Source organism: Anguilla rostrata, chromosome 10 (assembly GCF_018555375.3).
Source record: "Anguilla rostrata isolate EN2019 chromosome 10, ASM1855537v3, whole genome shotgun sequence".
Lineage (NCBI taxonomy): Eukaryota > Metazoa > Chordata > Actinopteri > Anguilliformes > Anguillidae > Anguilla > Anguilla rostrata.
The window spans coordinates 2,644,949-2,663,785 of record NC_057942.1 but is presented as its reverse complement, the minus strand read 5'-3'; the positions used below and the strand labels follow the sequence as shown (position 1 = coordinate 2,663,785).

At 49.4% G+C, this 18,837-nt stretch overlaps 1 protein-coding gene across 2 annotated transcripts in view; it reads left to right on the top strand.

Annotated features, from left to right (window-relative positions):
* The window catches only part of LOC135264658 (N-acetylglucosamine-6-sulfatase-like), a 28,425-nt gene extending 9,705 nt beyond the window's left edge, over positions 1-18,720 (top strand). The window contains exons 1-13 of one of the 2 annotated variants that reach the window (XM_064353425.1): positions 10,158-10,498; positions 11,312-11,371; positions 11,476-11,679; positions 12,101-12,166; positions 12,782-12,880; positions 14,328-14,495; positions 14,975-15,057; positions 15,139-15,257; positions 15,626-15,729; positions 15,875-15,976; positions 16,094-16,204; positions 17,114-17,221; positions 17,838-18,720. In XM_064353425.1, coding sequence (XP_064209495.1) covers positions 10,376-10,498; positions 11,312-11,371; positions 11,476-11,679; positions 12,101-12,166; positions 12,782-12,880; positions 14,328-14,495; positions 14,975-15,057; positions 15,139-15,257; positions 15,626-15,729; positions 15,875-15,976; positions 16,094-16,204; positions 17,114-17,221; positions 17,838-17,990 — 1,500 coding nt within the window. In that variant the 5' untranslated portion in view covers positions 10,158-10,375 and the 3' untranslated portion in view covers positions 17,991-18,720. Of the gene's footprint in view, positions 1-10,157; positions 10,499-11,311; positions 11,372-11,475; positions 11,680-12,100; positions 12,167-12,781; positions 12,881-14,327; positions 14,496-14,974; positions 15,058-15,138; positions 15,258-15,625; positions 15,730-15,874; positions 15,977-16,093; positions 16,205-17,113; positions 17,222-17,837 lie in introns of those variants that run through there. The other variant, XM_064353426.1, reaches the window with a different exon arrangement.
* Positions 18,721-18,837: the final 117 nt, after the last annotated feature.

Here is an 18,837-nt window from a genome sequence, read left to right as displayed (position 1 = left end):
TAATTGCAGATTTGTCGTTCCTTTTTAGAGAACGTTGTGTTCAAAAACTACTGAAGGGATTAACATTGTATGTAACAATGTCTGAGTGTATATAAGATGAGCTATGTCTCTGTCCCAAACATTATGGAGTTCATTGTATGCATATATACTGTGTGTGTATATATATATATGTATATTTATGCAGTACAGGCCAAGAGTATTTGGCAACCTATTTTTAAAAATCCTTAGGTAGAGAAGAGTTGAGTTAATATGCGCATATATTGAACAAACTGAAGTATAAACTTTTTTTTGTTTTTGTTTCTATGAACAGTAACACAAGCAGATGAGTTTTCCTCATTCGCATAGTGAGTGCATTGAGAGAGGTGGTGATGGGGCTGTAGAGCACAGTGAATGAGTCAGTAGAGTTACTGTAGGCCTGCAGACACATGCACATGCCCGCACGCATGCATGCACGCATGCACATGCACACGCCTGCACGCAGGCATGCACACGCACACACAAACGCAGACACTACCTCAGCAAGAGGGCCATACAGGAGTGTGAGGAGCAGGTCAGCTGTAAACTTCAGGAATTAATAATGCAAAACTGGAAACATTTGCGAACAACAACAGCCATTTCAGACCCACACAACACTGTACCCAGTACAGACCCACCACAACACAGTGCCCAGTACAGACCCACCACAACACAGTGCCCAGTTCAGACCCACCACAACACAGTGCCCAGTACAGACCCACCACAACACAGTACCCAGTACAGACCCACCACAGCACAGTACCCAGTACAGACCCACCACAGCACAAACCTTTTAACAAATGTGTTCTAGTTTGCATCAAAGAAAAGGTTCTTGGTTTGTCCCTGTTGGGAAACCCTTTTAGTTGGCCTCTGAACCATGTTGTATGTACAGCCCTCTGTAAAGGGTTCTATATGTTACCGGTTCTATTTGGGTTCTGTCTGGGAGGTTCTGTCTGGAGGCTTTCATTGGACTATTGACCGAAGGTACTTTCTAAGGGCGAAATGTTCTCCAGGTAGACAGTGTTCAGCACAGAACACTCCTAAAGAATCCCATCACAACCCTTCTTTTCTGAGTGTGGACGCACAAACAGCACTGCAGGCTGGAGAGACTGTAACAATGAATAAACTTGGTTATAAAAAGGCAGTTTTATTCATTGTTATTGAAATGGGAAAAATAATTATTACTATTCAATGTGCCGTCGCCACTCAGACTCAGTGATGTTGCACCTCATTTCGGCACCGAGAACGAGACCGCTGTGAAAAAAACATTTTGTCGGCAAATTGATAAAACAAAATAGATTGTTATAACAAGATGGGGAAAAAAACTAAATGGGGGGGGGAAGAAAAAAAAAGCAGAAATTACTGGGGAATTTTTTTTTGGAAGAGTCTCGTTTATGCCACAGTCCAAATATTTTTGTGTTCCGTTCAACAAAATGGTCCTTTTTTGTGCAGGCCTTGGTGGCAACTGAAGTGACTTCATCATCCGGTGGTGTGTCAGCCGTCGGAGTGAGCTAAGCCTCAGCTTCGCTTAATTAATGACCGGACAGCCGCTGATGCAGCAGGGCCGAAGTTGCTGGTGTAATTGTTTCATTTAAGTGGCTGTGCTTCTGAGTTTTAAAAAAAATCTGGACGCTATTAAGCTCTGGTGTCACCATGGAGGTTAGGTTATCTTAAAACATTGTGCGTCTCACAAAGCAGCAGATAAGCTAAACTAAATGTATTTTTCTGTATTATTATTATTATTATTATTATTATTAGTAGGGCGGCAGTGTAGTATAATGGGTAAGGAAGTGGGCTTGTAATCTAAAGGTTTCATTTAGGTTAGAGCCTCTGCTAAATGCCTGTAGTGTAATGTATTATTATTATTATTATTGTTATTATACTTTTTTCTGTTATTGTGATTTTAACTGAAACCACGCAGCACAGTGTGATAAATGAGTGCGTTGTTTTGAGCCCGCTGGCTGGTGTGGCCAGACGTTGGGACTGGAGCGAAGGGTGACAGTGTGGGGGTGTAGGCGGTGCACTTTGGGGGGGGTGCAGGCGGGGGGCAGTGGGGGTGGCCAGGGTAATGCGGTCGACCTGGGCAGGCCGGCTCACAGCCAGACTAATTACATGCCACGCCAGTGTCCTCGCCCGCTCCTCAGGCGACAAAAAACCAATTTGGGCCGGGGGGGGGGGGGTGGATGGGGGATGGGGGATGGGGGATAGAGGGAAGGGGGGTGATGAGGCCGTGGTGGGTCTGCATGACAGTCACGGAATTTGTGAGGCTGTCCCATCGACCACTTGTGACCCCTGGAGCTGCAGGCCCAGCAGCGGGTCCATTCTGTGCTGAGAGCACAACGCGGGACGTTCGCTAACCCTCTGAGCTAACAAACAAACGCCAACCAGACAGGAGGGGAGAAAGCAACAACAACAACAACACCTACAAACAACAAGACCGATATCTGCTCTGATGTCGTGGAGAGACCTCTGCAGTGTGAATTTTCTTTTATTGATGCAATTACGAGATACGATACAAACAGAGGAGAAGACCGACGAGAACAAGACAAAAACGAGTTATCGATCAAAAGCGACGTGCATTCTTATTCTGATTATGAGACGGTTCAAAAGGTCAAAGAGGGTTTGACAAAGCAAAGCAGGTGCTCATTCGCACACCAAAAAAAAAAGTATTTAGTACATGGAGAGGTTTTTTTTTTTGTTTTGTTGCTGTTTTCTGCGACCCTACAGTTTTTGAAAGAGGTCCCCGTGCCTGCGACGAAGCAATTCGGAGGGGAGGGGGAAAAAAAGAGGAAAACAAGGCGAGCAGCCTTGAGACCAAAGAGGTGACGTGGGAGCGGGTAAGGGGACGGGGCGCCCCACTTCTGCGGTCCGTTCCTCGGGCAGGCGGTCACGCCGTCGCCCCGGTTACGGTTTGGGTTCTCAGCGCGTGGCGGGATCGTGAGCGACCGCGATGCTCGAGCCGCGGGGGGGGGTGCTCTGTGCGCTAATCTTCCAGGGGGTGGGCGTCATGTGATCTGTGTCCTTATCCCTTCACCCTTACAATCGCCCCCCCCCGCCCCGCACCCTACCCCCAAGAGACGCTCCAAGGATTTGGGGGTGGGGGGGGGGATGGGGTGCATCTTTACAGAAGCCATTTCAGTACCAGCCTTCTTTTTTTCTCACAAGAAAGAGATTAATCAGTTGTTCATTGGAGGATTCGGTGGTGGGGAGGAGGGCGAGTGTTTGAGGCGTGATCCGCAGTCTAGCTCACATAAAGGGTGACGAGATGAAATGCTGAAATAGAAGCTTAAAATGTGCCCGTGGAAAATCAAACACGCTTCCCACGGTGTCCTTAGTGAAAACAGTCCTTAAGATGCACACAGAGACAGGCTGGTGAACCTCAGAGTGGAGCAGGGAGTGGGACAGAATCCCATGGGTACAAACACACACAAGAACACACACACACGCACACACCATACATACTGACTGACACCACACACACACACACACACACACAACATACACGCACACACCATACATACTGACTGACACACCACACACACACACAACACACACGCACACACCATACATACTGACTGACACCACACACACACACACACACACACAACATACACGCACACACCATACATACTGACTGACACACCACACACACACACACACACACACAATGCTCATCTTTGGTATGCATGTGTTGTCTTGGGCCCTCAGGAGCCAGGGTTCAGTAGCAGGGTAAGAGGAGGAAGCTCGGCTATCTCACTGCACCATCTAACATTAGCCATCATCAAGCCAAGTTTCATCTGGGCCCACATCACTCTCGTCGTTTGCACCAGTATTTTGAATGCATCGCGGGAGGGTCAGTGTGAAATCCATTTGCGGAAATCGTCAGTGAAGAGCATGGAGGTCTCATTAATTCACAGATTCGGGGAATGGTTGATCAGTGGTGCTGTCTGATGACCAGTTGCGTCTCCGAGAACAATAGATTTGTCCTTGCAGTTAAAAAAAAAAAAAAGAAGGCGACTGACCGAATTAAAAAATCGTGACCTACAAAGTGTGAATTGCAAACACGTCCCCATCAGCAGTTTGCCTGGATTTACTGCTCATAAAACTCCCACGCCGTTACAGCACCGTCTGGTAATTATGAGCCACAGCCGGGTCAAGGTTCCCCAATTGGTGGCTTGTTTCACTCTGCACATTCGCTCAAGGCCCAGTTAGGAGGCAGTACGGGTCGAGATCCCTGTGCGTTGCGACCAGAGGACTTCCACAGAACCTGCAGCGGCCGCATCCAGTGTGGTAATGTAATCGTGAACATCTCTCACATTGGCGGAAACATCAACAGGGTAACGCCCCAAAACAGCCCGACCCCCCATCAGCCCACCCGCGCTGACGTACAGCTGGGTCTGGGCTGGGTGTAAAAATGCCTTTCGTTTGCGGCTGACAGAGCTGACTGGACAGGTCACTGCACAGCCTGTTCAGATTCCAGATGGCGGTGTCCAAGTGGTGGGGTGGGGGGGGGGCTGTGTTCCCCAAACGGAATCGGTTCCCATTCCCCTTTTTGTTTTTTTCTTTTTTTGTGAAACTAACAGGCCTGGATAGAAACTAATTTCCCGCTGAGAAGCAGACCGGCCCGTGGGTTTGACAGAAAAATGGCTGCCATTTGGTGTGAGCCAGAATCGAGACCTATAATGGAGAATTTGACAGCTGGTCACAAGTTTGGAAGGAACCCCCCCACGCCCCCTCTGCCCCCCTCTCCCCTGATGACTAATAGTGCTCCCTGTCCACGCGGGATGCAGCATCAGCTGTGACAGCACATCAACTCCTGTGCTGCCGATAATGATGATGATGATGATGATGGTGATGATGATTGCGTTCGGCGTTCGCCTGATCACCCCACGGGCCTGATGGGACTGCTTTTCTGTCCTGTCTGTTTGGCAGTGGCCCCAGCAGGGGGGAGGGGGGGGGGGGGGCAGGGGCAGCTGTTCTGCCCCATTTCGGCTATCTGAACTCCTGCAGTCCTGCCGATCAGACGCTAACAGCCGCCATGGAAGTGAGCGGCTTCCTCGTACACTAACGTAGCGAAGGTAAATAATTAGTGTTGAGTGCTTTGATGTGGAAGTTCACAAGCGGTGTGTGTGTACGTGCGTACGCACGGGGGGTACTCTCATTCTGGGGCACCGCCTGTGTGCTTTAGGACGGTCCCCAAAGCGGGGTTAGGGAGCCACGCAAGAGGACGGCCTTTCCTTAAGACTCCCGCTGCTGCCAAATATAAAATAAAAAACCCCACTCCGGTAAAGGCTACTGAATAATTCAGTCGCGTCTCCAAAAAATTAGCCATGATCCGCCGTGAACGTGACCTAGCTTCCACACGGGCCCTGGAGAATCAGTCTGCCTTCAGCCCTTTTTTCCCGCTCCTGTCTAGTCTGTCTCCTCCTCCCTCTCTTTCCCTCCCCCTAAACCCCCCCCAACCCCCCACCCCCTGCCTGTGTGCTGTCACGCTCGCGAGAGAGAGAGAGAGAGAGAGAGAGAGAGAAGGAGAATCTGAGGGAAACAGATACGATTGTGGAGGGTTTGCCTCCTCCTCCCCAAAGGGCCTCGGGAGAGCGAGAGAGAGAGAGAGACAGAGGGAGAGAGAGAGAGAACCTCCTTCCATCCCTGTAGTCCCCTGTGTGGTAACCCATCCTCCGTCTCTACCCTTCACCTGTGTGTGCTGGCTAAGCCTCACTCTGTAACCTCCTTAGAGGTGCAGTAGCAGTGCAGGTGTCACGGCTTTGAAACACGACACCGACCGTGAGTCAGTATGACTTCTCTCGCGCTGATTTTTTGCACCACTTTGCAATCGTCCAATCACTTGTGATTGCGCCACACGCACCGTCCAATCAGTGAGACGCACGATGTGCAATGAGTTGGGAAACCGTTGAGAACAGGACGCCGGGTGTCAACACACGGAGCAACAGTTGCGTGTGACAGACGGTTATACAGACTGGCCAAAACGGAAAATCGATTTTTGTGGGGATACATTGGGGGGTGTGTTTTAGAGAGGAGGCGCAGGGGTACCACCGGGGGAGAAGGTGGGTGGGAGACGCGCACACAGAAACCGCTAATCTTTAGGGAGAATTCGGAAACGACGGAGGTTTGCCGTCACATTTTGCCACAACGTGCCAACTGTTAAAACCTTTTGGGAGGTTTCGGTGAAATGGAGTCATGTGTCATGAAACAGCGCAGGATTGGCGGGGGCGCGGGAGTCTCTCGGGAACCCGATGACGCGTTCGCGCGGACGCGATGCGCCGTGTCCTTCTGCGGCCCACCGGCGCCAGCCGCCGCCATGACTGTGCGTCCCGGCCGCCGGGCTGCCGACCGAAATAGGACCCGCGTCTGCCTGCGGGCCGCGCGGAGGACAGACGCGCCAGTCTGGCGCTCCGCGGCGAATGTACCCACACACACAGCCTTCGAACGGTCGGCCGCGTCGACTCCGAGCGCCCTGACAAAGCATTTGGATCAGGTTCTGGGATGGGATTTCAGAGGAGATATACGACATCGTCAGAGCCGCAAATGTCTACTGTGTAACATTTCCAGGACAAGAACATTACCCCCCCCACCCCCCCCCCCTCCCCCCACACACATCCCCTCCCACCCCCCCACCCACCCGGTATCATTCTGTGCCCTGCTTTTAAAGTGCTGAGAGTGGAAATAAAAGCAGTCAATAAAGACACTCACCGGGGTCTCTGCCTCCCACGCGGGGTTAAGTACCGCAATAAAACGGGAACGCCGGCTGCAGACCGCGGCAGGCCCGGGACTGGCAGGAATCGGAGAGTCGGAGAGAGGGGGGAGCGAGGCGGGGGGGGGGGATTTGGGGAGTATGGGGGGGGGGTGAGAGGGCATAGGCGGCGGCGGTGGCGTGGGATGCGAGGTGGGTGTGTGGGGGGTTGCGGCGTATAATGAAAAGGGGGACGGGGGGGGACATAGGTGGTGGTGGCGGCGTGTGATGTGGGGGGGGTGTAGGTGACGGGGGGGCATAGGCAGCAGGGGGGGCGTAGGCGGGGGTGGCGTAGGCGGCAGGGGGGGTGTAGGCGAGGGGGGCGTAGGTTGGGGGGGGCGTAGGCGGCAGCAGTGGCGGCGTCAGGCCCGTGTTAATGGGCTGAGCAGGGAGGCCGTGCAGCTGAGTCTCGGACTCCATCAATATTACAGCGCGAGGGCGAGGGCACGGAGAGGAGCAGATGAAATATTCATCGCGCCTCCCTCTTACCTCCACGCCTCCTCACGGCTCTCCTCCTGAAAGGGCGGAGCACCTCCGCAGCCACTGGGTACTCCTTTATTTCGGTTCTCAGTATAGAGTGGGGGAGGGGGCATTATGTGTTCTGCCAAGCCTTTAATGAATGGGATTTTGATCACTACCGGCCTATGTGTGTGTGTGCATGTGTATGTGGCGGGGGCGGGGGGGGTGTTAAGACTAAGTAGCTCTCTCTTCATGGGTCAGTGCAAGGTTCCATATGAGGTGTGATCTGCACAGGACCGTTCTGAGGACGGGAGGCCACTAATAGGCAGCGGTAATTTGGTTTTCCGGGGCGGGGGGGGGGGGTCGTGCCGAGGCCTGGGACTGTCCGTGACGCTTAACGAGCCGCGTCTGAAGACCTCGCAGAGTGCCGCCACGCGCGCTAATGCTAACGGGCCTCTGGAGGAGCTCTGCCCGTCTGCCGTGGGTCTGGAGTCAGGTGGGGTCCTGGGCAACCAATCAGCCGTGGGGCTGGAGTCAGGTGGGGTCCTGGGCAACCAATCAGCCGTGGGTCTGGAGTCAGGTGGGGTCCTGGGCAACCAATCAGCGTGGGTCTGGAGTCAGGTGGAGTCCTGGGCAAGCCAATCAGCCGTGGGTCTGGAGTCAGGTGGGGTCCTGGGCAACCAATCAGCCGTGGGGCTGGAGTCAGGTGGGGTCCTGGGCAACCAATCAGCCGTGGGTCTGGAGTCAGGTGGGGTCCTGGGCAACCAATCAGCCGTGGGTCTGGAGTCAGGTGGGGTCCTGGGCAACCAATCAGCCGCAGAGTGGAGAAGGAGGACTCAAGCCCACTCGGTAGGACCCGCTGTTCTGTTTTTTTTTTTTAAGTGCTTTTTGGGGGATTTCAGACCTTCTCACTGGTACGGTCTATTCCCCCACCCTCAGGGAATTCTGAACAGTGCCACCTGGTGGTCAAACCACCCTAATAATAGTCATGGGCTGTGAGCACCTAACCACAGCATAACTGCAGTAACTGACTGTTAAACAGGACTTCCAAGGGATTGGAAAGGTAATGGTGCCTGACATGAACACCTGGCTGGGAGAGAGGGAGAGAGAGAGAGAGAGAGAGAGAACTGAGTTTAGACCAAGAGTGGAGAGGTGATGATGTAACAGGCCGAGGGATGGAGAAGATGAGAAGATGGCGATGAAGGTTTATCCAGATCTGAAAGGGAACATTTTTCCACAGGAGAACAAGATGAGAGAGAAGGGATGGAGGGAGGGAGGGGGAGGGAGAGACAGGAAGGGAGGAAGGCTGAATTTGTAAGGGTGATGTGCACTCTGGGTTAGTGCCTGTCACATCACCGCTGTGCACCCGCTGCTGTCTTCTGTGTTTTTCTTTGTGACAAGTTGAGTGTCTCTAATTACTAACATGGAGAAACACAGAAACTTCTGTTGCATTTAACAGTTTTTATTCCACTTGAATTCACCAGTTACACAATGCTTCCATGTCACCTCTATCCCACTCATACACATATACATATTGACACTGGTCTTCTCCCTCGTAGGCACCTGGCACTAGCTGTTCACCTGATTGCGCAATAGTGATTCCTGTGGTCAATCAGGAATGTGTGACAGGCCTGTGCCCAGCAGCATTAGATGTGATTTTAGAGTGTATTTGCTGGTATACATTCTTGCGCACATTCTAATTCTGTATATCCCCAGCGGAATAATTTTCTGTGGAAAAATTCTAATCCTATGCGCACACCTGCTGAGCTATTTGTGGGGGGGGGGGACTATTGTCACCTGGGATTTCTGAGGGGGTATTGTTGGTTACAAAATAATGTGTATTCATCCAGAATGCCGTTGAATACACCTGATTTGGTCTCTCACGGTGAACTAAAAACCTGTCGATTTCAAGGACAATGTGAACTGCCTGTGACCTTACTAACTACAGGGTAAAGGACCCAGACTAAGCTGTACGGCAGAGATCGATCTTAGCCTGATACGCTGGACATAAAACCCATAGAGAGTGCATGTAAATAGCTGAACTTTCATCAGTAAAGCACAGAAACGTGCAACACATTACACACATCGTTGGACCAGCACATTTGGCTGTGAACTGCCTTCATTCTTCTGTCACCAATATCCTTCTGTGACAAATCTGTAAACTGATTTTGAGATGGCTGTTCTGCCTCTGACTTTATCAGGTGTGTTAACATAACCCCACCCCCAAACTGAAGAATCATCCCCTACCATATTAAATTCTGATTCATGAGACATATTTGTATTATTCAGTAGCCTATAGTCTTGACCATCTCCATATAAATAGCTGAAGATCCATGTTTACATATTATTTAAAATACACACTTCAGCCTATATTTATTGTAAGAATAATCAGCAAAAATAGCAATAGCCTACATATTTAGGAAAACATGTTTACATTAACAAAACTCTACAATAGTGGCTGTGTGATGATCAAAACAAATTTATTTGTATACCGCTGATTGCATTTTACAAACATTCGTCACAATATGCTTTAACACCCAGGTCTACACACCCCCCGCAAAAGAGCAATGTGGGATTGAGAGCGCGTGCTTAAATTCGCAATCACGGTGCAACGGAAAGACAGTAATCACAGTGATAAACAAGTATCATTATTGAAATCGGAATAATCAAAATAATTGTATCATGTTGCTTGTTTATCAAAAACACGTTGATTTCTACTCTCGAAACAAGTGTTCATTCCTAGGCTACTACACTTGACAATGTGTTAAAACAAAATAACGAGCTAGTCTGTACCGTTCTTGTAAAAAATGCTTATCTCATCTAGATGTATTTAAGAATTTGACATAACCGGTTAAAGTCCCCCTTTCTTGAGAAACAAGTATGTCATATGACCATGTGTGACCATACATGTGAGTTTAGCTCAATCTATAGCGCGCTACTTCCTCTGTCTTCGTCAGACCCTCCCATTTCGTCTGCTACCCTTGGGGGATTTTACGGGTTTTTAAAAACTTATTTTACCGTTTGTTTTCCCTACAGTTTAGCATTCGTCACAATTGTGCAACCAAAGTAGGTATCGCGCGCCGGTCAACCGACTCGTCTGTGGCAAACTGGGACCACCAGGGCAAAAGAAGGAGAAAAGAAGCTCGAGACATGTGTGCCGCGACGCTTCTCGCGCTGATCTGCCTGCTCGCGCTCAGGTGCGCGGAGTGCGCCAATCCGAGCAACATCGTGTTCATTCTCACTGACGACCAGGATGTGGTGCTTGGGGGAATGGTGAGAGGCCGACAATTGTGAAGAAGAAAATAAGAATACTTATTCCGACTACAAATGCGTGCGCGGGATTTGCCAACAAAAAAATGGCAAAACTGGTGATTGTTCGACTCATATCTGTTGACCATCGCAAACCGCAAATAAGCATATGTTCATTTGCAGTTTTCGTTATCAGATTATGGTGGGTTTTTCTAACTAAGCGCCATTGTTCCATGTCAGGATGTAGAATGTAGGCAATTGTGTAAAGTGTTCAGTTCCTTATTGTAAACTTCCTGTAACCCCTTCCCCAATTATGGGACCAGTATAGCCTGCTTGTGCTCGTTGACCGCAACCAAGATTCAGTTACGATGCGCCAGCGGTGCATATCACAAAAGCGGCAACAAAACCGGCTGTCACAAATCAACGCGATTCAGACATTGTATGCGAAACGCGCAGCTCATATACTATGCAGTTAGCCTTATTTGAAAGCGACATGAGTAATTCTGGAACGGGACACCTGGCATGATGACTGTAGCAGGAAATTATGAGAACTGGTTCATCACGAGTTTGTTTTTTTTAAATTGGAGCGCGCATCAAAGTGGGAGTGTTAAATGCGCGCAGCGCGGGACTGTAGGACCCGATGGTGCTCCTTAAATAGACGCGGCCCGCTGAGCTAAGGTGTGTGGGAGTACAAATAGAAGCTGGGAACTCTTCCTTTTTGTTTTGTTTTTGTCCTTGGATTTCTCTGCAATCTGTTCTCGTAATCCCCCCCGCCCCCCATAACCCCATACCCACCCCGGACCCCGTTTTTACTTCCCTTTCTCCCCCCTGATTCAGACCCCTATGAAGCAGGCCAGGTCCCTGATTGGTGATGCAGGCGTTTACTTCTCCAATGCAGTAAGTGGCATCAGCTGAAAGTTTTGACTGGTGGACTGGTAGATTTTTCAGTGGTGAATAGTTCTCCCCTCTGCCCCCCCACCCCCCCCACCCCCCCCCCTCAGTTCACGGTGACGGCCCTGTGCTGCCCCAGTCGGAGCAGCATCCTGACGGGCAGGTACCCCCACAACCACCAGGTGCACAACAACTCCCTGACGGGCAACTGCAGCAGTCCGGCCTGGCAGAAGGGTCCAGAAAGCCTGGCCTTCCCCGTCCACCTCAACAAGCAGTACTACCAGACCTTCTACGGGGGGAAGTACCTCAACCAGGTGACCAGCGTCTCCCCTGTGCCGCTGTGCGCTGTTTTAAGGGGTTTTTAAGTCGCGACTGCCCTTAAGGTCACATGCTCAGCTCAAACACGGACACTCTTATTCACATTTCCTGTTTTTTTTTTTTTTTTGCATTTTTCCAGGGGAAAGACTTCTTGTGTCATTGATGTTTTTCGCAGTTGTGCTGCTCATTTACGATGGCCGGTCAAATATAAATAACTGTACAGTGAAGGCGCGCCTCCAGGTTCTAAAACCCAGTCTCTGCTCCTCTTCCTCTGAGTGATGGCTCCAGATCAGTTAATTTTTCCAAGTCCTCCATGGGCTGCGTGTTCAGTTTAATTTGTACTCCCAGCAGGTGGCGCTCTCCTCTGCCACAGCCTCTCTCTCACTCTCTCTCTCTCTTCTTCTCTCCCTCTCTCAGTACGGGCTGAAAGAAGCGGGGGACGTGGGATACATCCCTCCGGGGTGGGACCAGTGGCATGCTCTGGTGAGTTTCAGCCCACCTGAGTTGGGCTCATCGCTATGGACACATTTCTACAACCACCCCCCCCCCCCTCCCGTTTAGCCTTATTGTGCTATTGAATGTAATACCTTACTACTGAGCATCAAGAAGTCATTTTAAAATGGCCACGGGTTAGCGGCTGAAAGTCCAGACTGAAGACTCTGGGCTTGGGTTCCGAAACCCAGTACCGCTGTGGCACCGGTTCGCATACGGCCGGTGCCTACCGGACCAAATCGCTGCGCAGGTTTCGGTGGGGCACGCCTCCAGTGGCTAATAGTGCGCTCGCTCTGTCGACTGTCAGTGACAGCAGGTACCGTTAGCATGCTAGCTAACGCTAAACCAGCATCGCTTTAAAATTGATTGTTTTAGCGTTGGTATCAGAAAAATCTAAATTGATTCCCATCCCTGCTCTCAGCCTGTCAGTGTCATTGACATTGCCGGGCGAGCACTGTGTCCATTCTGACTGAAATGGTTTGTAGAATGGTTTGTCACTTCATCCACTGGGCGTCATAGCAACGGACCGCTGATCTGCGGAGAGCAGGAGTTCCGACGCACCTGGTTTTAAGAACAGGTGTGTGTGTGTCACGTCCCTGTCTGCAGGTGGGGAACTCAAAGTACTACAACTACAGCCTGTCGGTGAACGGGCAGGAAGAGAAGCACGGGGACCACTACGATGAGGACTACCTGACCGACCTCATCGTGAGTCCCCCCCCCCCCCCCCCCCCCCCCCCGCTCTACGCACCTGTGTGAGACGGCCTCTCGGTTGTTGCTATGATACCGCATATTTGCTGAGCAGAGCTGTGTGGGTTGTGGCTTCAGGTACGCTGATTCGTTTCATGGACTGGCTTGAATGAGGTCATCACATTACTGTCGAGGTGTCTTGGCAGAAACGTCACGTGCTCACTGTTGTCATTTTTTGGGTTTTTTTACATGCATTGAAAGTCCTCTTCAGCTCGATGCCAGTGCACTGAATAAGCATTCAGCGTCAGCTTATAGAGCTGGTTTGAGACCTCATGTGACTAAACCATAATGCTTTGTCGGTAAAGTTGAAAGACCTGTTCTGCTGTGACATTTTTTTGTAGACGAGAGTTTTTTTTTGAATTTATGAATTAAGCATTATGAGTCTGAACTTCACAAAGACAACTTAAAAGGCAGTATTCTTGCTCATTATTTATTTATTTATTTAATTTTGGCAATAAAAAAACAGGTAGAACAGGTTTTTCTAAACAGGCTTGTGAATGCTCACAGAAGCAAATTAGGATTGTCGTTTGCAGAAATGTCTTCCAAAAATAAAGGCTGACGAACGATCGTATGCAAGTTAATAACATTACAGCTGTTGGGTAACAGCAAGTGAGTCACATGACTCTGAATTTCCAAACTAAAAAGAAACAACAAAAAAGAAACAAGCTTGAATCAGGCCGGACCGAGAGTCCTGCACTCTGAATTTACAGAGCTGTAAAGGTGGGGTTACAGCCTTTGCGGGCCAGCAATGGGGCGCCACATATTGAATTGTAAAAAACATTTCGCTGAGACTGGTAAACGTTCTGTTTATAGCCTCGGGTTAATCAGCTACAGCCTGTCAGAAAATCCATACCGTCTGGATATTTACTTCCTGCTTTCTTTTTTTTTTAAACAGGCAGCCGGGTTATGCATTTAACATTCTCTGTCCCTTTGTGCAAGAGCTGCTCTTTCATAGGTGAACCATTACAGGTCCCTGCTCTTGAGACCGGGGGGGGGGGAGTTTATGAGGTTCGGCTGTCCTGCCTGTACTGACTCATTTCATGCACAGTCATTTTTGCCTGTTTTCTGTGCCGGTCTGTGGTCTTTTGCTGTTAACTGCAGCATAATCACTATATAGCACTCGCACTCGTGACACGGGGGCTGCCAGTATTGCACGCACTCACACAGGCTCTGCATCACAGGCATTTAGCAGAGCAACTTACACAAATTTTGATATATAGTATTTTACATTGCATCAAATTATACAGCTGGATATATATCCTGAAGCAATGCAGGTTAAGTTCCTTGCTCAACAACTGGGAATCGAACCTGCGACCTTCAGGTTACAAGACCAACTCCTCACCCATTACGCCACACTGCCGCCCCACCGCCAAGGCCTGCTTTTGTGCGTCCGCCCTCCCCTCAGGCGAACAGGTCCCTGGAGTTCCTGGATAAACGGAGCCCCCAGCGCCCCTTCTTCATGATGCTGTCCCCCCCCGCGCCCCACTCGCCCTGGACGGCTGCACCCCAGTACCAGGGGGCCTTCAGCGGCACCAAGGCGCCCCGTGACGGCAGCTTCAACAAGCCGGGAAAGGTAACCGCCCCCCCCCCCCCACCCGAAGACCGTGCTCTGGGTGACGGGATGGGAGGTGGGGGGGGGGGTGGTATTCAGGACCACTTTGCTCATCAGCCGTCCTTACGAGCCTGTGCTTGTCGGACCGTTTTGTGTCCCTGTAAGTGGGGCTGGTGGTGTCCAGGAAGCTTTTAAATTGCTTGTCAAGCAAGTTAAAAGGGGAAGATTCAAACAGAGCACAGATTGTTCTCTGCCCTAAGGCACATCACTGTACTCAGTGGGCATGACAGGGAGTGGGGTTTTCTATTGAAATCAGAAGGATGGTTGGTCACTGAAGCCAGTTTAATATATTTTAGTGCGATATATGGATATTAAATTATCTTTATTTCTGTATCGTCGCTGCCACCTAGAGGGCAGACCAGTCTATTACAGTATTATGACTAATTGTCATAGCACTGACTCTTGTTTGTTTGTTTGTTTTTTTTGGTCTGTGTTTGTAGGATAAACACTGGCTTCTTCGCCAGGCCCTCAACCCCATGTCTGACACTTCGATCGCGTTCCTGGACGATGCGTTTCGCAAGAGGTGTGGTACCGTTGGCTGTGGGTGTGTGGCAACCTGAGGTACTGCCATTGTGCTGACTGCAGTTCCTCCCCCGGCCTGCAGGTGGCAGACACTGCTATCTGTCGACGACATGGTGGAGAAGGTGGTGAAGAAGCTGGAGGACCTGCAGCTCCTGAACAACACCTACATTTTCTACACCTCTGACCATGGCTTCCACTCTGGTGTGTCTGCTTTGACCAGGGTTTGAATTAATGTTCCACATAAAGGCTGATTTTTACCTGTGATTGAGATGGTCCAGTGTGTAGTTTGCGCAAGTTTGGAGTCTTTAATCATCTTCTCCTCATATATTTGCAGCTCTGTACAATGTTAGCTTTCTCTGGGAGTAACAATTAGTGTCTAATTAATCCTACCCTTCTTACTGGAACCTCTGTGATGGTGGTGTAGCCACCTGACATATAAAAATGTGATTAGCTTAAAAAAACACATAATCAGGGTTCAGATTTGATCACGTGACCGCAGGGTTTTTCCTGTGAATAGCTGAAAGCATGTCGTGATTCAGTGATGTCATGAGACCCTCCCCTCTCCGTAGGCCAGTTCTCGCTGCCCATTGACAAGCGGCAGCTGTACGAGTTTGACATTCGGGTCCCGCTGATGGTGCGGGGCCCCGGGATAAAACCCAACCAGACCGTAAAGGTGAGAGGCCTCACCTGGCGCAGGTGTGCTGAGACTGCAGCTGCTTCCTGGCAACCTGGCAGTCAGGCTCCTCATTGGCTATGAAGCAGGTTATTATTCCGGCTGATGTCACCCCTGTACCCACCTCCCTGCGCTTGACTGACAGGCTCCTGTGCTGAACATCGACCTGGGCCCCACCTTCCTGGACATCGCTGGAGTCAACCTGTCCACGGTGAACATGGACGGACAGTCCTTCCTCTCCCAGATGGTGGGTCACCCGGCCGTGTGTGTGTATGTGTGTGTGTGTGTGTATGTGTGTGTGTGTGCGTTGGTGTGTGTGTGTGTAACTACCCTGTGTGAACACACCTTCATTGTCCATCCACAGGCTCCTTCTCTGCGCAATGGCTCAGCTCGCCCCTATTTCCTGGTGGAGCACATAGGGGAGGGCCACTCTAAGCCGGACCCCGCCTGTCCCAAACTGGGCCCCGGCCTCTCTGTGAGTTACCTTCCCCCTGTCCCAAACTGGGCCTGGGCCTGTCTGTGTGCTACCTTCCCCTTTGCCCCTCCTAAAATACAGGACTGCCAGCTGCTTAGGAATCATCTTCCTTTAAGTAAAAAACTATTCTAGCCATCCCCAGATGCATGCTGTCGGATCCGTGAAAACTGTTACACCCTGTTCTCATAATTAATTCAGCTTGATCAGCAGCCCGTCTTCTGACTGCAGTTAATTTGCTGCTCCGCGGTATTCTTTGTCTACTTATCTGTGATGAGCAGCCGGCGGTAGCCAAGGACGTTCCTCTTCTGATTCGCTAACTGGGGCGCTACAGAGCGAGCACTTCCTGGAGTGCCTTTAAATCTGCTGAACATCAGGCTGCCGGTCCAAATTCAGCAGTGAATATTGAGGAGACTGCGCGTAGAGTAGCGAACGGTGGAACATTTCATATGGAGACACGAGAACAGTCTTCAGCCGTCATTCATTTGCCCGTGACGACATGCAGCTAAAATGTCAGACGGCGTAGATGTTAGGGCTAATTAAATGGTAAATGGTAAGGACTGCTTAGCGTATCAGCGCTTTACATGATGCTCTCATTCATATGAGCAGTTAGGGTTATGTCTTCTCAGACACTGACATGCCAGCGGTTTGACCGGCACCTCGACTGCCAGACAATCGTCTACTCTGAGCTATGTCGCCCCTAATTAAGTCCTCAAAATCAGAAGTTGGAACAAAAAACCAGAAATGGGTACGGCCCTTGTTGCCCGCCTCTGCGCTAATTAAAAAAAAAAAATGCTAATTGAAAATTGGGTCCACTGGGAAACGGCTTGGATTCGTGTTTTTAACGTTCTTTTTGTTGTTGTTGTTGTTGTTGTTGTTGTTGTTGTTGTTGTTGTTGTGATGCCCGCGCAGCACTGCTTCCCGGATTGTGTCTGTGAAGATGCCTGCAACAACACGTACGCCTGCGTTCGCACGCTCGCTGCCGAAAACCTGCAGTACTGTGAGTTTGCAGACAGCGAGGTGAGACTCCTAAACCTGGGCCTTCTGCGCTGTGCAACAGCACCGCTATATAAAGAGTAAAACTGAGAGTGCCGGCATTGTCAGCAGGGAATGTTCTTTTGCCGGAGTGTAATTATGTAATGAAGTGCAAATTTATGACAAGGAAAAAGAAATATAAATGGGGTTACCGAACAGAAGAAATGTTTGACTTACCATTCATTCGTTTCATTCACTGTTCTCGGTATAATATAATGTTACGTTGTAGATTTCTCATAGTTAATGATTTTTTAATATATGGGTAATCCTGAGTGCAGCTCACTTCATTTCCTGTTTTTATTGCATGGCTGGTTGAATGCACTTTTTTAAAAATGATATATAAAATTCAGTAAACTTTGTGTTAAAAAGGGGTGTTCCAGTATCTGTTCAGTCTCAACCAGAGTGAATAAGATACAACACAGACTCACAGATAGGCTATCTCTATATATACATTGGGATCTACATACATTGGGATCTTAGTTTAGGGACACTTCAAAACTATTTGTTAACACCACTGTTTTTAAAACCAACTGTTGCGTAATACAGACGTGTCTGTGGGCCTCACGCTGTAATCGTTGCCTGTCGTTGCTTTCCTCCACAGTCATTCGTCGAGGTCTACAACTTGACCTCTGACCCCCACCAGCTGGAGAACATCGTGAAGAAGGTTGACCCCGCCCTTCTGCAGACCATGAACCTTCGGCTGATCAAGCTGCAGTCCTGTGAGGGCGTCACCTGTCGGGACACCAAACACTGACCCGTCCGGACCGGGGGGGCTGGACAGCACATTCTGGGATGGTATCTTGGTGGGAAAGGAGGACAAGATCTGTCACTTTGTGATATGTGTGGTGAAGTTTGATATACATGTTTGAGGGGGAGTAGCTTGCGTTTATGGTAAAGATTTATGGTCAAAACGATAACAGTTTTTTGTTATCGCCATGTCACCTCTCGTTGTTGAAAACCGGTTGTCTGGAGAGAAAGCCTTAACTGTGGATTTTATCTCTCAGAATATTGAGCACTTTTAATGGGACTGAACACTTTTCATTGACTTGGGCTTTTTAAAATGTAAATCCAGTTTTAACCTCTCCGTGTGTCAGTAGGCTTCTTGACCTTCAGTGACTGTTTAAGAAATGAAGAATAGTTGTTTATGATTGATTTAATCAGGTTATCAGGGACGTTTATCAAAGCACAACTTACTAATTCATAACTTTAGCCCCTTTTTAAGAGTCATGTTTAATATGTGTCCATCACTGTCCAAACCGAGATCTAGCTGCTTACAGTCTGAGGGGCTTAAAATGATGAAGAAAATGTTTTTGTATTTTTTAAAAATATTATCTTTAAGTGCCTTAAAGGGAAATATACAAATACAATTCATACTAATACTATTCATGTGCCTGGTACTGCTGCTTAATTTTCGTTTACACTGGTACAGATTTGTTCATCTGTTTACTTGTATTTTGAAAGACAAATAAAATTTGTCAAAAGGAGTGAATGTTTATTTGCCTGTTTTTGCCAGCTTTCCCATTGGTAAATTGTGCCTGTGGGCGTCGGCGTAGTAGTTTTACTGTGAAACGTAGATTTCCCTTTATAAAAAAAACCCCTTT